This window comes from Muntiacus reevesi, chromosome 5 (assembly GCF_963930625.1).
Source record: "Muntiacus reevesi chromosome 5, mMunRee1.1, whole genome shotgun sequence".
In the NCBI taxonomy this organism is placed as follows: Eukaryota; Metazoa; Chordata; class Mammalia; order Artiodactyla; family Cervidae; genus Muntiacus; species Muntiacus reevesi.
In genome coordinates, this window is record NC_089253.1 from 35,829,900 (window position 1) to 35,840,785 (window position 10,886).

General features: G+C 53.2%; 1 protein-coding gene across 1 annotated transcript; it reads left to right on the plus strand.

The window, feature by feature from the left end:
- Positions 1–2,372: 2,372 nt before the first annotated feature.
- MS4A10 (membrane spanning 4-domains A10) lies at positions 2,373–9,155 on the plus strand. Its single transcript, XM_065937062.1, has 6 exons — positions 2,373–2,570; positions 3,055–3,174; positions 4,402–4,458; positions 6,393–6,521; positions 7,753–7,863; positions 9,033–9,155. Exons 1-6 carry the CDS (start codon positions 2,373–2,375, stop codon positions 9,153–9,155), a joined length of 738 nt encoding a protein of 245 aa, XP_065793134.1.
- Positions 9,156–10,886: the final 1,731 nt, after the last annotated feature.

Here is a 10,886-nt window from a genome sequence, read left to right on the forward strand (position 1 = left end):
GTCTCCCTGGACAACCTGTCTCATCCAAGATGCCTCCACCAAGAAGCCTTCCTTCTTTTGTGCTTCCCAGAGGCACTAGGCTCAGGTCTAGGTTCTGCCTGTCCAGGTGCAGGGGAGAAGCCTGGTTACAGTTAGTGGATGATGATACTGGCCTCTGCCACCAACCGCAGCCCTGGGTCCAGTTCACTGTGTCAGAGGGGTTCTGGGGATTGGCATAGGGATGGATTCCCTTGCAGAGCTGGCCCAGGTCCCAGAGCAGAGTCATGCCACCATGCGTCTCTGGACTCTGCTTCTGGAGCCCAGCCAGGAGGGGGCGCCCAGCCTCCTCAACCATCCCTGCTAAACCAGGGGTTGTCACCACAGGCTGGCAGAGATACTGATCACACATCCCAGCAGCCTGGGCGCAGAGCACTGGAGTCGGACCAACACACGCTGTCCTAATTCCAGGCACTGCTTTGCTGTGTGACTTTAGCCAAAGCACTTAACCTCTCTAAGCCTCTTTCCTTTTCTGTGGAATAGAGGTAGTCAGCTTCCAGAGAATCCAGAGAGATCAGCATGCAAGAATGCCTTCCCACATAGTGCCTACAGGGAGCCGGTGCTCACCAACCCTGGAGCCCTGTCCGGCCCTTTGGCTCTGAAGGACTCGCAGCCCAGGATCTAGTCACCTGGGCTACTTGTGCCTCCCGGCTTCTTTCCCTCTTCCCGCATCCCTTCCTCCTTGATAGGAAAACAGCAAGATGTGGATGCTCAAGCAGGATCTCCTGAATTCACACAGAATTAAAATCAAGAGGACTATGACCTCCTCCCTTTTTCTTTACTAGAAAGAATCGGAACAGCCCAAACCCAGCCCTCCACCAACTCTTTTCTCACTGAGTCACCAGGAAGCCCCCAGGCCCTGAAGTGCCCCGGCATCAACCCACAGTAGAGTCATCCAGCCCCTCAGCAAGTGGCACTTTCAGCCTCCTGCAAAGTTTCTCCCCAACCCCTTTCTAAAACATGCCTGTTAAAACATCCAGAGCATTCATTTTTATTCATTAAGGCAACTATGCATAAAAGATGGAGGCCCCCAAGCTCTGGAGCCAGTCTGCTGAGTTTTGAGTCCCAGTACAGTCATTTACTGGCTGTGTGACCTTTGTCAGGCAGCTTAACCTCTCTGAGCCCTATCTGCAAAATGGGAGGAAGGACAACCCATAGGGTTGAGATGAGGATACAATCAGATAATGCATCTAAAATGCTCATCCTGGTGCTTGCAACAGAGGAAACTCTAGTAAATGTTGATTTATTGTCATTGCTAAATGTCTTCCTGGCTCCCTGCTGGCTCCTTGTAAGCCCTCAGCAGAAGTTTCCTTCCCTTCTATTCCCTAATGCCCCACACCCAAGAGCCACCATCATCACCCTGGGTGGTAGGACAATTATTTGATTCCCATCTGCCTTCTTTTGGCTCATCCTAAGCCAATGGAACTTAAAAGACACTTTTTCCTTGGAAGAAAAGTTATGACCAATCTAGACAGCATAATAAAAAGCAGAGGCATTACTTTGCTAACAAAGGTCCATCTAGTCAAAGCTATGGTTTTTCCAGTAGTCATGTATGGATGTGAGAGTTGGACTATAAGGAAAGCTGAGCACCGAAGAACTGATGCTTTTTTGACCTGTGGTGTTGGAGATTCTTGACAGTCCCTTGGACTGCGAGGAGATCAAACCAGTGCATCCTAAAGGAAATCAGTCCTGAATATTCATTGGAAGGACTGATGCTGAAGCTGAAACTCCAATACTCTGGCCACCTGATGCAAAGAGCCAACTCATTGGGAAAGACCCGGATGCTGGGAAAGATTGAAGGCAGGAGGAGAAGGGGACGACAGAGGATGAGATGGTTGGATGGCATCACCAACTCAATGGACATGAGTTTGAGTAAGCTCTGGGAGTTAGTGAAGGACAGGAAAGCTTGGTGTGCTGCAGTCCATGGGGTCACAAAGAGTTGGACACGACTGAGCAACTGAACTGAACTGAACTGAAGCCAATGGATTGGGGCTGGTTACAAAGATTCCCCCACTTGCCCAAGCCTCCTGCACCCTGGGCACTTGGCCAAACTGCAGTCAGCCAGTTTGGGTGGGGGTCAATCTGTCTTGCAATGATGGGGAAGTATGTATGGTCCTTGTCATTCTGCCCTAGAAGGGGCAGAGGCTGTGAGTCAGCTTCTCCCTATTCCCAGACCCAGCGGATTTCAGGTCAAAGCAAATTCAGGCCAGCTGCTGTTCTGGAAAGTCCTGGTCCAGAGGGCAGACGGGACAGGCACCCAGGCGCAAGCCCGAGAAATGAGACAGTGTTGACCCAGGCTTTCTCCTTGGCCAGCAGCCAGGTTCTCAGCTGGAGTCATGGCAACAGAGGCCAATGAAGCATCCACAGTTACTCCCAGGTCGGAAGCTGAAGGACCCCCATCAAAGGAGGCCCTCAGTCCTACCCCGCCTGACCTGACAGATCTACCTCAGAAGGTGACCCAGCCTGACCTCCCACCTCCAAACTGGCACCGGGAGAAGCCCAGGAAGAGTAGTCGCGTTCTCAAGGAGCTGGGCGTGAGTGTCCATTTCCTACAGTGCGGTGCTGGGGTGGGGGGAGGGAATGCAGTAGAGGGGGCAGGTGGTGCAGGGGTGGGGGTGGTAATGCAGGGAGACCTGAGGATGGAGGGGGATTGAGACCGTGCTTAACACTCATTCTAAGATTTAAAAATCCATGGAGGGATGGGAGAGGCAGTCTACATCCACATGACACTGGCTCCGTGTGGCTCATAGAAGCCTCAATAGAAGAAGCTTCCTCCCCTTCCCCTCTCGTTTCCATCCCCCCAGCCCCCAGAGACGCTGCCGTGGCCACAGGCGGTAGGACAGGTACGTGACTCCCACCTGCCTTCCCGAGAAGCGGTCCTTCCTTGCAGGCCCACCAGGATCCCTTCGAAGGCAGGAAGTGAGCTCTGTGCAGCTCGCTGGGGCAGGAACTCAGCGACCTCCATCAGGGCCAGTTCCCTGACAGCACCTCTCTGTCCCCTGCCCCTGTCTCGCCCAGGCCATGCACGTGGTCATCGCTCTGGTGTACTTGTTCATTGGAGGTTACCTGGTGGCTGCCGTCCAGAACCTTCACCTGGTGGTCCAGAAGTGTTGGTATCCATTCTGGGGGGCTGCTTCTGTGAGTAGATGTCAAAATATGGGCCGGCTTTGGGGATGCGCAGGCAGGCCCCGAGGACCTGGCTTTCAGGAGGGTGTGCAGGGTGGGGTGGAGGGAGTGAATAGCAGCGAGGCCGCCTCGGCCCCTGTCCAGCCTCCTCGCTCCACGTCCACTCTCTCAGTTACACTGGAAGCAGCTTCTTCCCAGGGGCTCCTGCGGGTCTGCAGCCCAAGGGAGCAGCCTCGGGGCTCTCAGTGGTGCATGCGTGCTAAGTTGCTTCAGTCGTGTCTGACTCTTTGCTACACTGTGGACTGTTAGAATACTGGAGTGGGTTGCCATTTCCTCCTCCAGGGGATCTTCCTGACCCAGGGATTGAACCCAGGTCCCTGGCATTGCAGGTGGATGCTTTACTGCTGAGCCACCAGGGAAGATCTTGGCATCTTCCTCTAATTACCAAGTGCATCCAGCGCAGAGGAGGGTGAATGTGAGCTGGGGCAGCCGCACCTTCCCTGGGCTTCCTCAGAGGCCTTTGGATCCGGGCACACATCCCTGATGCCCGGAGTCTCTGTCAGGGCCAGTCTGCAGGGCACAAAGCTCTCAGCCAGGGTGGGAGGAGAGAGGAGACCACTGCCCACACCTTCCCTGGAGGATCCCCAGGGCATCCTCTTCTATCCCGGGTCACAGTGGAGTCCTGCTTCTACACCCAGTACCAGCTCCCAGATACCCTCCTAGACACGTGCCCTGGCCCCTCACCCGCTGCCACTTAAGTCTTCTGTCCCCACGGCTCCCATCTGAGCTTTCTGCGCACAGCAGGGAAACTACTGTCCCCACATGGGTGCCTACCCATCCTGTGCTCCCAGTGATGGGTGCATAGTAGGCGTTCAGCACACATATGAAAGAATAATTGAAGAAAAATACCAGAGACCCTGGAACCAAGAGCTGATATCCTCCAAACTGTAGGATCCAAGAAAGGAGCGAGGGTTGGAGTGGGAGCCATAGTTCAGTTGCTTGCAGAGGGGTGGTCTGGGCTGCTACACTAGGGAAGCAGGAGAGAAGAGTAGCCTGGCTGGAGCGGGGCCTGGGATGAACCGTGTGGGGGCAGGTGAGCTCCCTTTGTTGGAGGAATGATGTTCCCTATCCCACCAGCCCCCTCAGGTTGTCTTTTTAAAGACCATAGTGGGAAGGGAATTTGTGAGTTTCAAGGCACCCCAGCCTCTCTCTTAAGACTGTTTCAAATCTGTTCCACAGTTCCTCATTTCCGGGATCTTGGCAATAACAATGGAGTCGTTTCAGAAAAATTATCTGGTGAGTTGGAGGGTTAGGACCGTTCTCTCCCATCCCAAGGATGGGCTAACGTTGCAAAGGGCATCGTGTATAGTGGGGATTCCAGAGGGAGTTCGCCAGGATTTGCCAGAAATGGGTACAAGCCTCCTGGATGGCACAGGGGGTCCAGGCAGAAAAGCCCCTGTCGTGGAGGTCTGCCTCTCACCCCGACTCCCTGCCGTTCTCGCCACCTGCTGCTCTTCCACCACCCCAGCTCTGGCCACTGTCCCATCAGGCCAGGCCTGGAGGTGTCACCCAGCCTGTTCATCCAGCCGCCCAGGTGACTATTCTGGCAATCACCCCTCGGCTCCCCTGTGCCCTCGGCTTACCTCCCATGTCAGCAAGTCTGCGAGTCCTGAAAGCCAGGTCACCGTTGGGAGTCCACCAACATCTCACCCCTAAGGCCCAGCCAGACACAACTCTTTCCTGCTCTGCACTATTTTCTGCCAGAGTACCTTACCCTCTCCCCACTGGGCATTCTCTCCTGGCTTTGACTTTCCTTCTGATCATTCTTCAAAGCTTAGCTTACATGTCTCCTCTTCCAAGTAGTCTTTCCTGATCTGCCATGGCTGGCTTCTGTGTCCCCACAGCTGCTTGGACCTCCTGTCTCCTTCGGCCATGCACTAAACTTAGGCAGCAGGTGTCTGAGCATCTTTCTAGCCTGGGGTGGCCGAGGGAGGCAGAGTGGGCACCCTCACAAGCCTGGGTGGATGGAGGTGAATGGGAGGTGGAAGGACCATCCCACCAACCCTGTGTCATGGTCTCAGTCCACCCTCCACCCCCAAGCCCTGGCTGAGTCCACACTCATGGCCCCCCAGCCTGGGCTGAGTGGTGGCTGCCCTCTGCCCTCTCAGGGATCACATCAGAAGGGTATATATTTACCTAGAGCAGAGGCAGGAGATACTTGGCAAAGCCCTGGCTCTTCCTCCTGGGCTGGGCCCCTTGCAGAACCAAAAGCGTCCCCACTTCCTACACCTGAGCCTAGGGAAACACCTACTGCAGAGAAATCCATTCTAGCACAAGGGCTTAGAGGAGCCTTATGTTCATACTCTTTCCCTGTTACAGGGGTTTGCACTTGGCAAGAGGCTCATGGAATAATGCACAAATAACCCAAGATAAGGACGAACAGAGGCATTTCAGGGGCCACGGTAGGTGGCGGAGGAGACAGATCTGAGTGAGAGAGGATAGGGGACCGTCAGGGCTTATCCTGGCCTTTCCTGTGGAGGAGGGGGGCATTTGGATGCCTGAGAAAGTGAAAGTGAAAGTCACTCAGGCATGTCATGTCCAACTCATGGGGACCCCATGGACTATTCAGTTCAAGGAATTCTCTGGGCCAGAATACTGGAGTGGGTAGCTGTTCCCTTTTCTAGGGGATCTTCCCAACCCAGGGATAGAACCCAGGTCTCCTGCATTGCAAGCATCAGTTGGCATATCTGATGCCAAGATGACTGGGGACAGCTTTGAGAGGGAGATGGTGGTGGGAACATCCTTCTTTGTTACAAAATCTAGGGACCCAGCAGCAGTCCTTTGGTTCACCTGATCCCATCTAATAGAACAGGCTTTTTTTCCACAAATCGTGGCGGGGGCGGGGGGGGGGTGGCAGGAAGGTTTCACAATGACTCAAACACGTTACATTTATTGCACACTTTATTGCTATGACTACGTCAGCTCCACCTCAGATCATCAGGCATCAGAATCCAGAGCTTGGGGACCCCACCATAGAAGATGAGGGCTGGTGGGGGCTTCCTTGGTGGTCAACTGACTCAGAAAGCCATGTTAGCGTGAGGAGCCTCAGGTCTGGAGATGGGCAACATTTTCCTGAGGTCCCAGGGTAAGCTACTGGCTGGCCGGGAAAGAGGACTTCGACTCCGTCTGTAGCCTTTGGACAATGATTGTTATTTCTTCTTTGCTTATAGAAGATGTGCCTTGTAGCAAACTCCATCAGCTTCATCTGCGTGCTGGCTGGCCTCTTTGTCATTGCCAAGGACCTCTTTCTGGAGACTCCGTTTGAGTTCCCTATCTGGAAACCGTACCCCAATGATACTGTGAGTGCCCAGCCCCCAAGGGTCCTCTGACTTCCAGGAAAACCTGCCTTGGGTTTCTAGCTCTCAGAAAACCTCATCTGGAGCCCAGCATGGGTGGCCAGCCCATCCCCCTACCCCAAGGTACAGAGATGATATTGGCCTTCTTGCTGGTCGGCATCAAGGAGATGGACAGGGCCTGGACTCACGGCTCCCACTTTAATCATTGAGGAAACTGAAGCCCAGAGAGGGGGAGGGGCCTGCCTGAGGTCAAGTAGCAAGTTGGCAGCAAATTCAGGACCATAATCTAGGACTGCTGATTCTTTGTTCAAGGCTCTATAAATAGTATAGCCCCAGGGACCCCATTAACTGTGAACCTCACAGTAACCTTGCAGAGCTAGCTGACTTCACCTTGTTATCCCCATTTTATGGAAGTGAACATTGAGGTCCAGAGAAGCTAAACTATTGGATCAAGGCCATACTGCAAGGCAGAGGTGCATCGAGGACTCAGCGGGGTCTAGACTTCAAGCTCAGTGCTCTCTTAGCCACAGCCTCCCCTGAACCAGGAGGAGGGCATGGCAACCCATCCCAGTATTCTTGCCTGGAGAATCCCATGGACAGAGGAGCCTGGCGGGCTACAGTCCATGGGGTTGCATGAGTCGGACATGATTGAAGCAGCTTAGCACGCACGCACTCACTCCTGAAGTAGAAGGTGGGCCAGCCGTTCCATGAGGGTGGTTGCTGGCCTCAAGGTCAGTTTCCAAGTGTTCTGACCATGGTGGTTCAATATTCCATATCGCCCTCCAGCATGCTCACACAGGTTGAGCACACACATGGACACACATGCACAGACACACACATACACACATTCCCGACCGGATGCTCGTGGCCCCAAGAGAGATCCCAGCTGTATGGTGATCCTCAACCCAGTTCTTCCTCTCCCCTGCTGTAAGTGATGCTGCTTCTTCCTGAGCTGATATCCCCGTTTAAGTGGGATTGGATGAGACGATGCTGAAGGCCACCTGCCATTCTACCAGGGGCCCACGAGAAAACCCCAGTCCTCAGACACTATGCCCCGGGGACCCATGGGTGCCCAGTGCTGGGCATAGAGCAGAGCCACACCCTGCCTCCTGGGCACACCTGGGAGCTGAAATCCCACTGTCCTTGCTGGCAGGTCTGACTGCTGCCCATGCCCAGGTGATGGGTGGACACCCAGTGAAGGCTCACTCACCTCTCCCTCCCCTCTCCCTCCCAGGTCCACATCCAGAGGCTAGTGCTGGCCCTCCTCTGTGTCACCTGTGTGGAGGTCTTCCTGCCGGGGCTCATGGCCGTCATGGCATACAAGGATGCCCGCCTGTCTGCAGAGGTGAGGGCCTCCAGGAGATGGGGAACGAGGCTATGGAGGGCACAGAAAGGGGAGCAGCAGGCAGAGGGGTGTTGCCCAGTAAGTTGGACCACACACAGAGGCAGCCCACAGTCTAGTAGGGGAGACAAGGCACGGGATGGGGGAGGGTGCCAATTCAAGGTGAAAAATGTGGGGCCACTGAGGAGGAAAGGCCACGGATGCTCAGACCAACAGGCCGCTGTGCTCCCAGCTCTCAAGCCCTTGGAGACCTTATAGGGGAGATCCGTGGAGACGGGCAGGATCTGGGCCTGCAGGTGGGATGGGAGAGGGACCAGCAGAGGGAACAGTAGGGGCAATGGCTTGGAGACCTGCTAGGGAAGGCTGGTGGAGCTACAGTACATTGTGGGGCTGTGGTGGGAGCCAGCGAATGGGGGATCACAGGGACTGAGCACTTCAGGGGTACCAAGTACCCTGTCTGTTAAGCATGTGAGAGAAACATGACTTATTTAACATAATCTTGTCAACTGCCCTTTGAAGTGGGCACTGACCTTCCCCACATTCTACAGATAAGTAAACCATTCTACAGATAAGTAAAGAGGCCACGTCACTTTCCAAGGTCAAACACCTGCAAGGAAATCCAGGACTCAGTCCGAGGCATGTTTCACCCAGAGCCAAGCCCTCGAATACCTGTAAGACTGGCAGAATGGCAGGCTGGGACCAAAAAGATTTAAAAATAAAAGACTAGTCTCTCCCCACCCCAAAAGTGATATCCTAGGCTCATTTCTTTGAAGGAGAAAAAAAAGTTCACACTATAATCTTAACTGTAGAACACCATAATATATATATATATATATTTGGTCTAGATTCCCCGTAATTTTGCAAGGTTAGCACTTCAATTATTTTCATGTTAGGGTCATGGTGTTCTGAGTTTTTACATAGCACTGACATGAATTTGCATTTGAGTTTTACTCACACCAAGCAAATAAGTTGTCTCAGTCACTGCCTGGCTGTCTGGCAGGAAGTCTTCTTGATAAGGCGTCAGAGAGCTAGAAAGGGCCTTGCCTGTGTCAGTTTCCCCACCTTCACGGGGACTTGAGGCTCCAGCAAGTGAGCCATCGGGAAGGGCTTTGTTGATCACCACGCGCTCCTCACATCGGAGCATCAGGGACAGTGGCTTCTCTCTTTGGCAGGAGGATGACCTGTCCCTTGTCCCTGACTCACCACTGGAGCTCAAGGAGCAGTCAATGATGCCTCCACCATCCTACGAGGACGTCACTCAAGGCGACCTGCAGGACGAGCAGGAGAGGAGGTGAAGAGGCCCTGGGATCCCCACACTGTCCCCATCACCCCATCTCCCTGGCTGATATGAACTGGTTCCAAGGGGCAGTTACCAGGAAGGGGCAAACAGTGCCATTGCTAGAAATGTCTGCCCCATGCTGGTAGCCGAGCCAAGGACCCAGCCCAGCCCCTCATCCCAGAAGGAATCTCCAGGCCCTCACTTGTTGTAACATTTCTGCTGGACCAGAGCATAGCTGGGTGCTGCCCACCCCCCTGGCCAGCCCCGGGAGTGGACCTCTGCGCCAGCAACCCCCAGCACCCTCTTCACCAGTCTGCTTCCCCCAGTCAGTGATGGGTGCTCTGGGAGCCTGTCCACATGGGGCTGTGAGTGGAGCCACAGAAGGTCCCTGAGAACCCAGGGAGGCAATGTCACCCCTCAACTCATCCTACTGAGAGGTCTCTGCAAGAACTTGGGCATCTGAATCCCTGGATTCCGGGGGGTGGGGGGTGGAGATGGGATGGGCGGCAGCAGAGGCACCGAGTCAGACAGAAGCTGACCAGCTCTTGCCACCAAACCATCAATGTTTCTCCCTGACCCTCCCTCTCCCCACCCAAGCCTCAGTGTCTCCATCTGTACAGTAAGGTGGTGGGCAGGTGAGGTGATCCAGCTGGAAAGCTCTGAAATCAGAGACAAGTTCAGAATCCCAGCTGTGACATCCAAGGTTATCGTGAAGTTTCAGCCTCAAAATTCTGCACATACTTGGGCTGAATGAATGAGGTGGGGGGTGGGAAGAGACCCATCTTTCTCATTTCCCAAATTTCAATCATCCAGGAACAGTCTTCATGAGTTTGCTTTACTGTACTGTATTCCATTTGTTTCCTTAAATTGCCTTTTTTTCTCACATACAATAAAGTTAGCCAGGTACTTTGTATCTGCAATAAACAGGAAGTCAGTATCTTTCCATAAAAAGAAGCCAATCACAAAAATCACATAAGCATGGTAAAAATAAATAAATAAATAAAACAGCAACTTGCTGCCCCACCAGTGTGATCTCACCTGCTTCCCTCTGCCTCTTGCCCACTCTGTACTGCCACCTGGCTTCCTGGTGATCCCACACATATCCCTGACATACCCCTGCCTCTGAGCCATCCACTTGCCCTTCCTCCACCTGGACGCTCTCCACATGGATTTGCAGAGCTTGCTCTTTGAATCCTTACTGGGCTATGACTCTGGGCCATTGATGATGTCATCTAATCCTCCCATCAATCTGCGATGTAGGCTCTGTTGCCATCCCCATTTCACGCAGGATTGGAGAAGTTAAGCAGGTTGTCCAAAGGCAGCCAGCTGTACGTTTGCAGCAACACAGATGAACCTAGAGATTATTCTGTTAAGTGAAGTAAGTCAAAAAGAGAAAGACGAATACCATATGCTATCACTTGTAGGCAGAATCTAAAATACTACACAAATGAACTTATCTATGAACCAGAAACAGACTCAAAGACATAGAGAACAGATTTGGGGTTTCCAAGGGAGAGGTGAGTGGGGGAAGGAAGGAGTCGGAGTTTGGGATTAGAGACGTAGGCTGTTACATAGAGGATGGGTAAACAACAATACTCTGTAGCATAGGGACTGTATTCAATATCCCATGAAAAACCACAATGGAAAAGCATATAAAAGAATATAAATGTGTATAATTGAGTCACTTTGCTATACAGCAGAAATTAGCACTGCATTAAGATGGTAGGTATTGCAAGAGGGCATCAAA

Excerpts from the sequence above, each read along its gene's own strand:
- MS4A10 (XM_065937062.1), top strand. The coding sequence starts at position 2,373 with ATGGCAACAGAGGCCAATGAAGCATCCACAGTTACTCCCAGGTCGGAA. Across the intron at positions 4,459-6,392 it reads CGTTTCAGAAAAATTATCTG|AAGATGTGCCTTGTAGCAAA; the intron begins GTGAGTTGGAGG and ends CTTTGCTTATAG. Across the intron at positions 6,522-7,752 it reads AACCGTACCCCAATGATACT|GTCCACATCCAGAGGCTAGT; the intron begins GTGAGTGCCCAG and ends TCTCCCTCCCAG.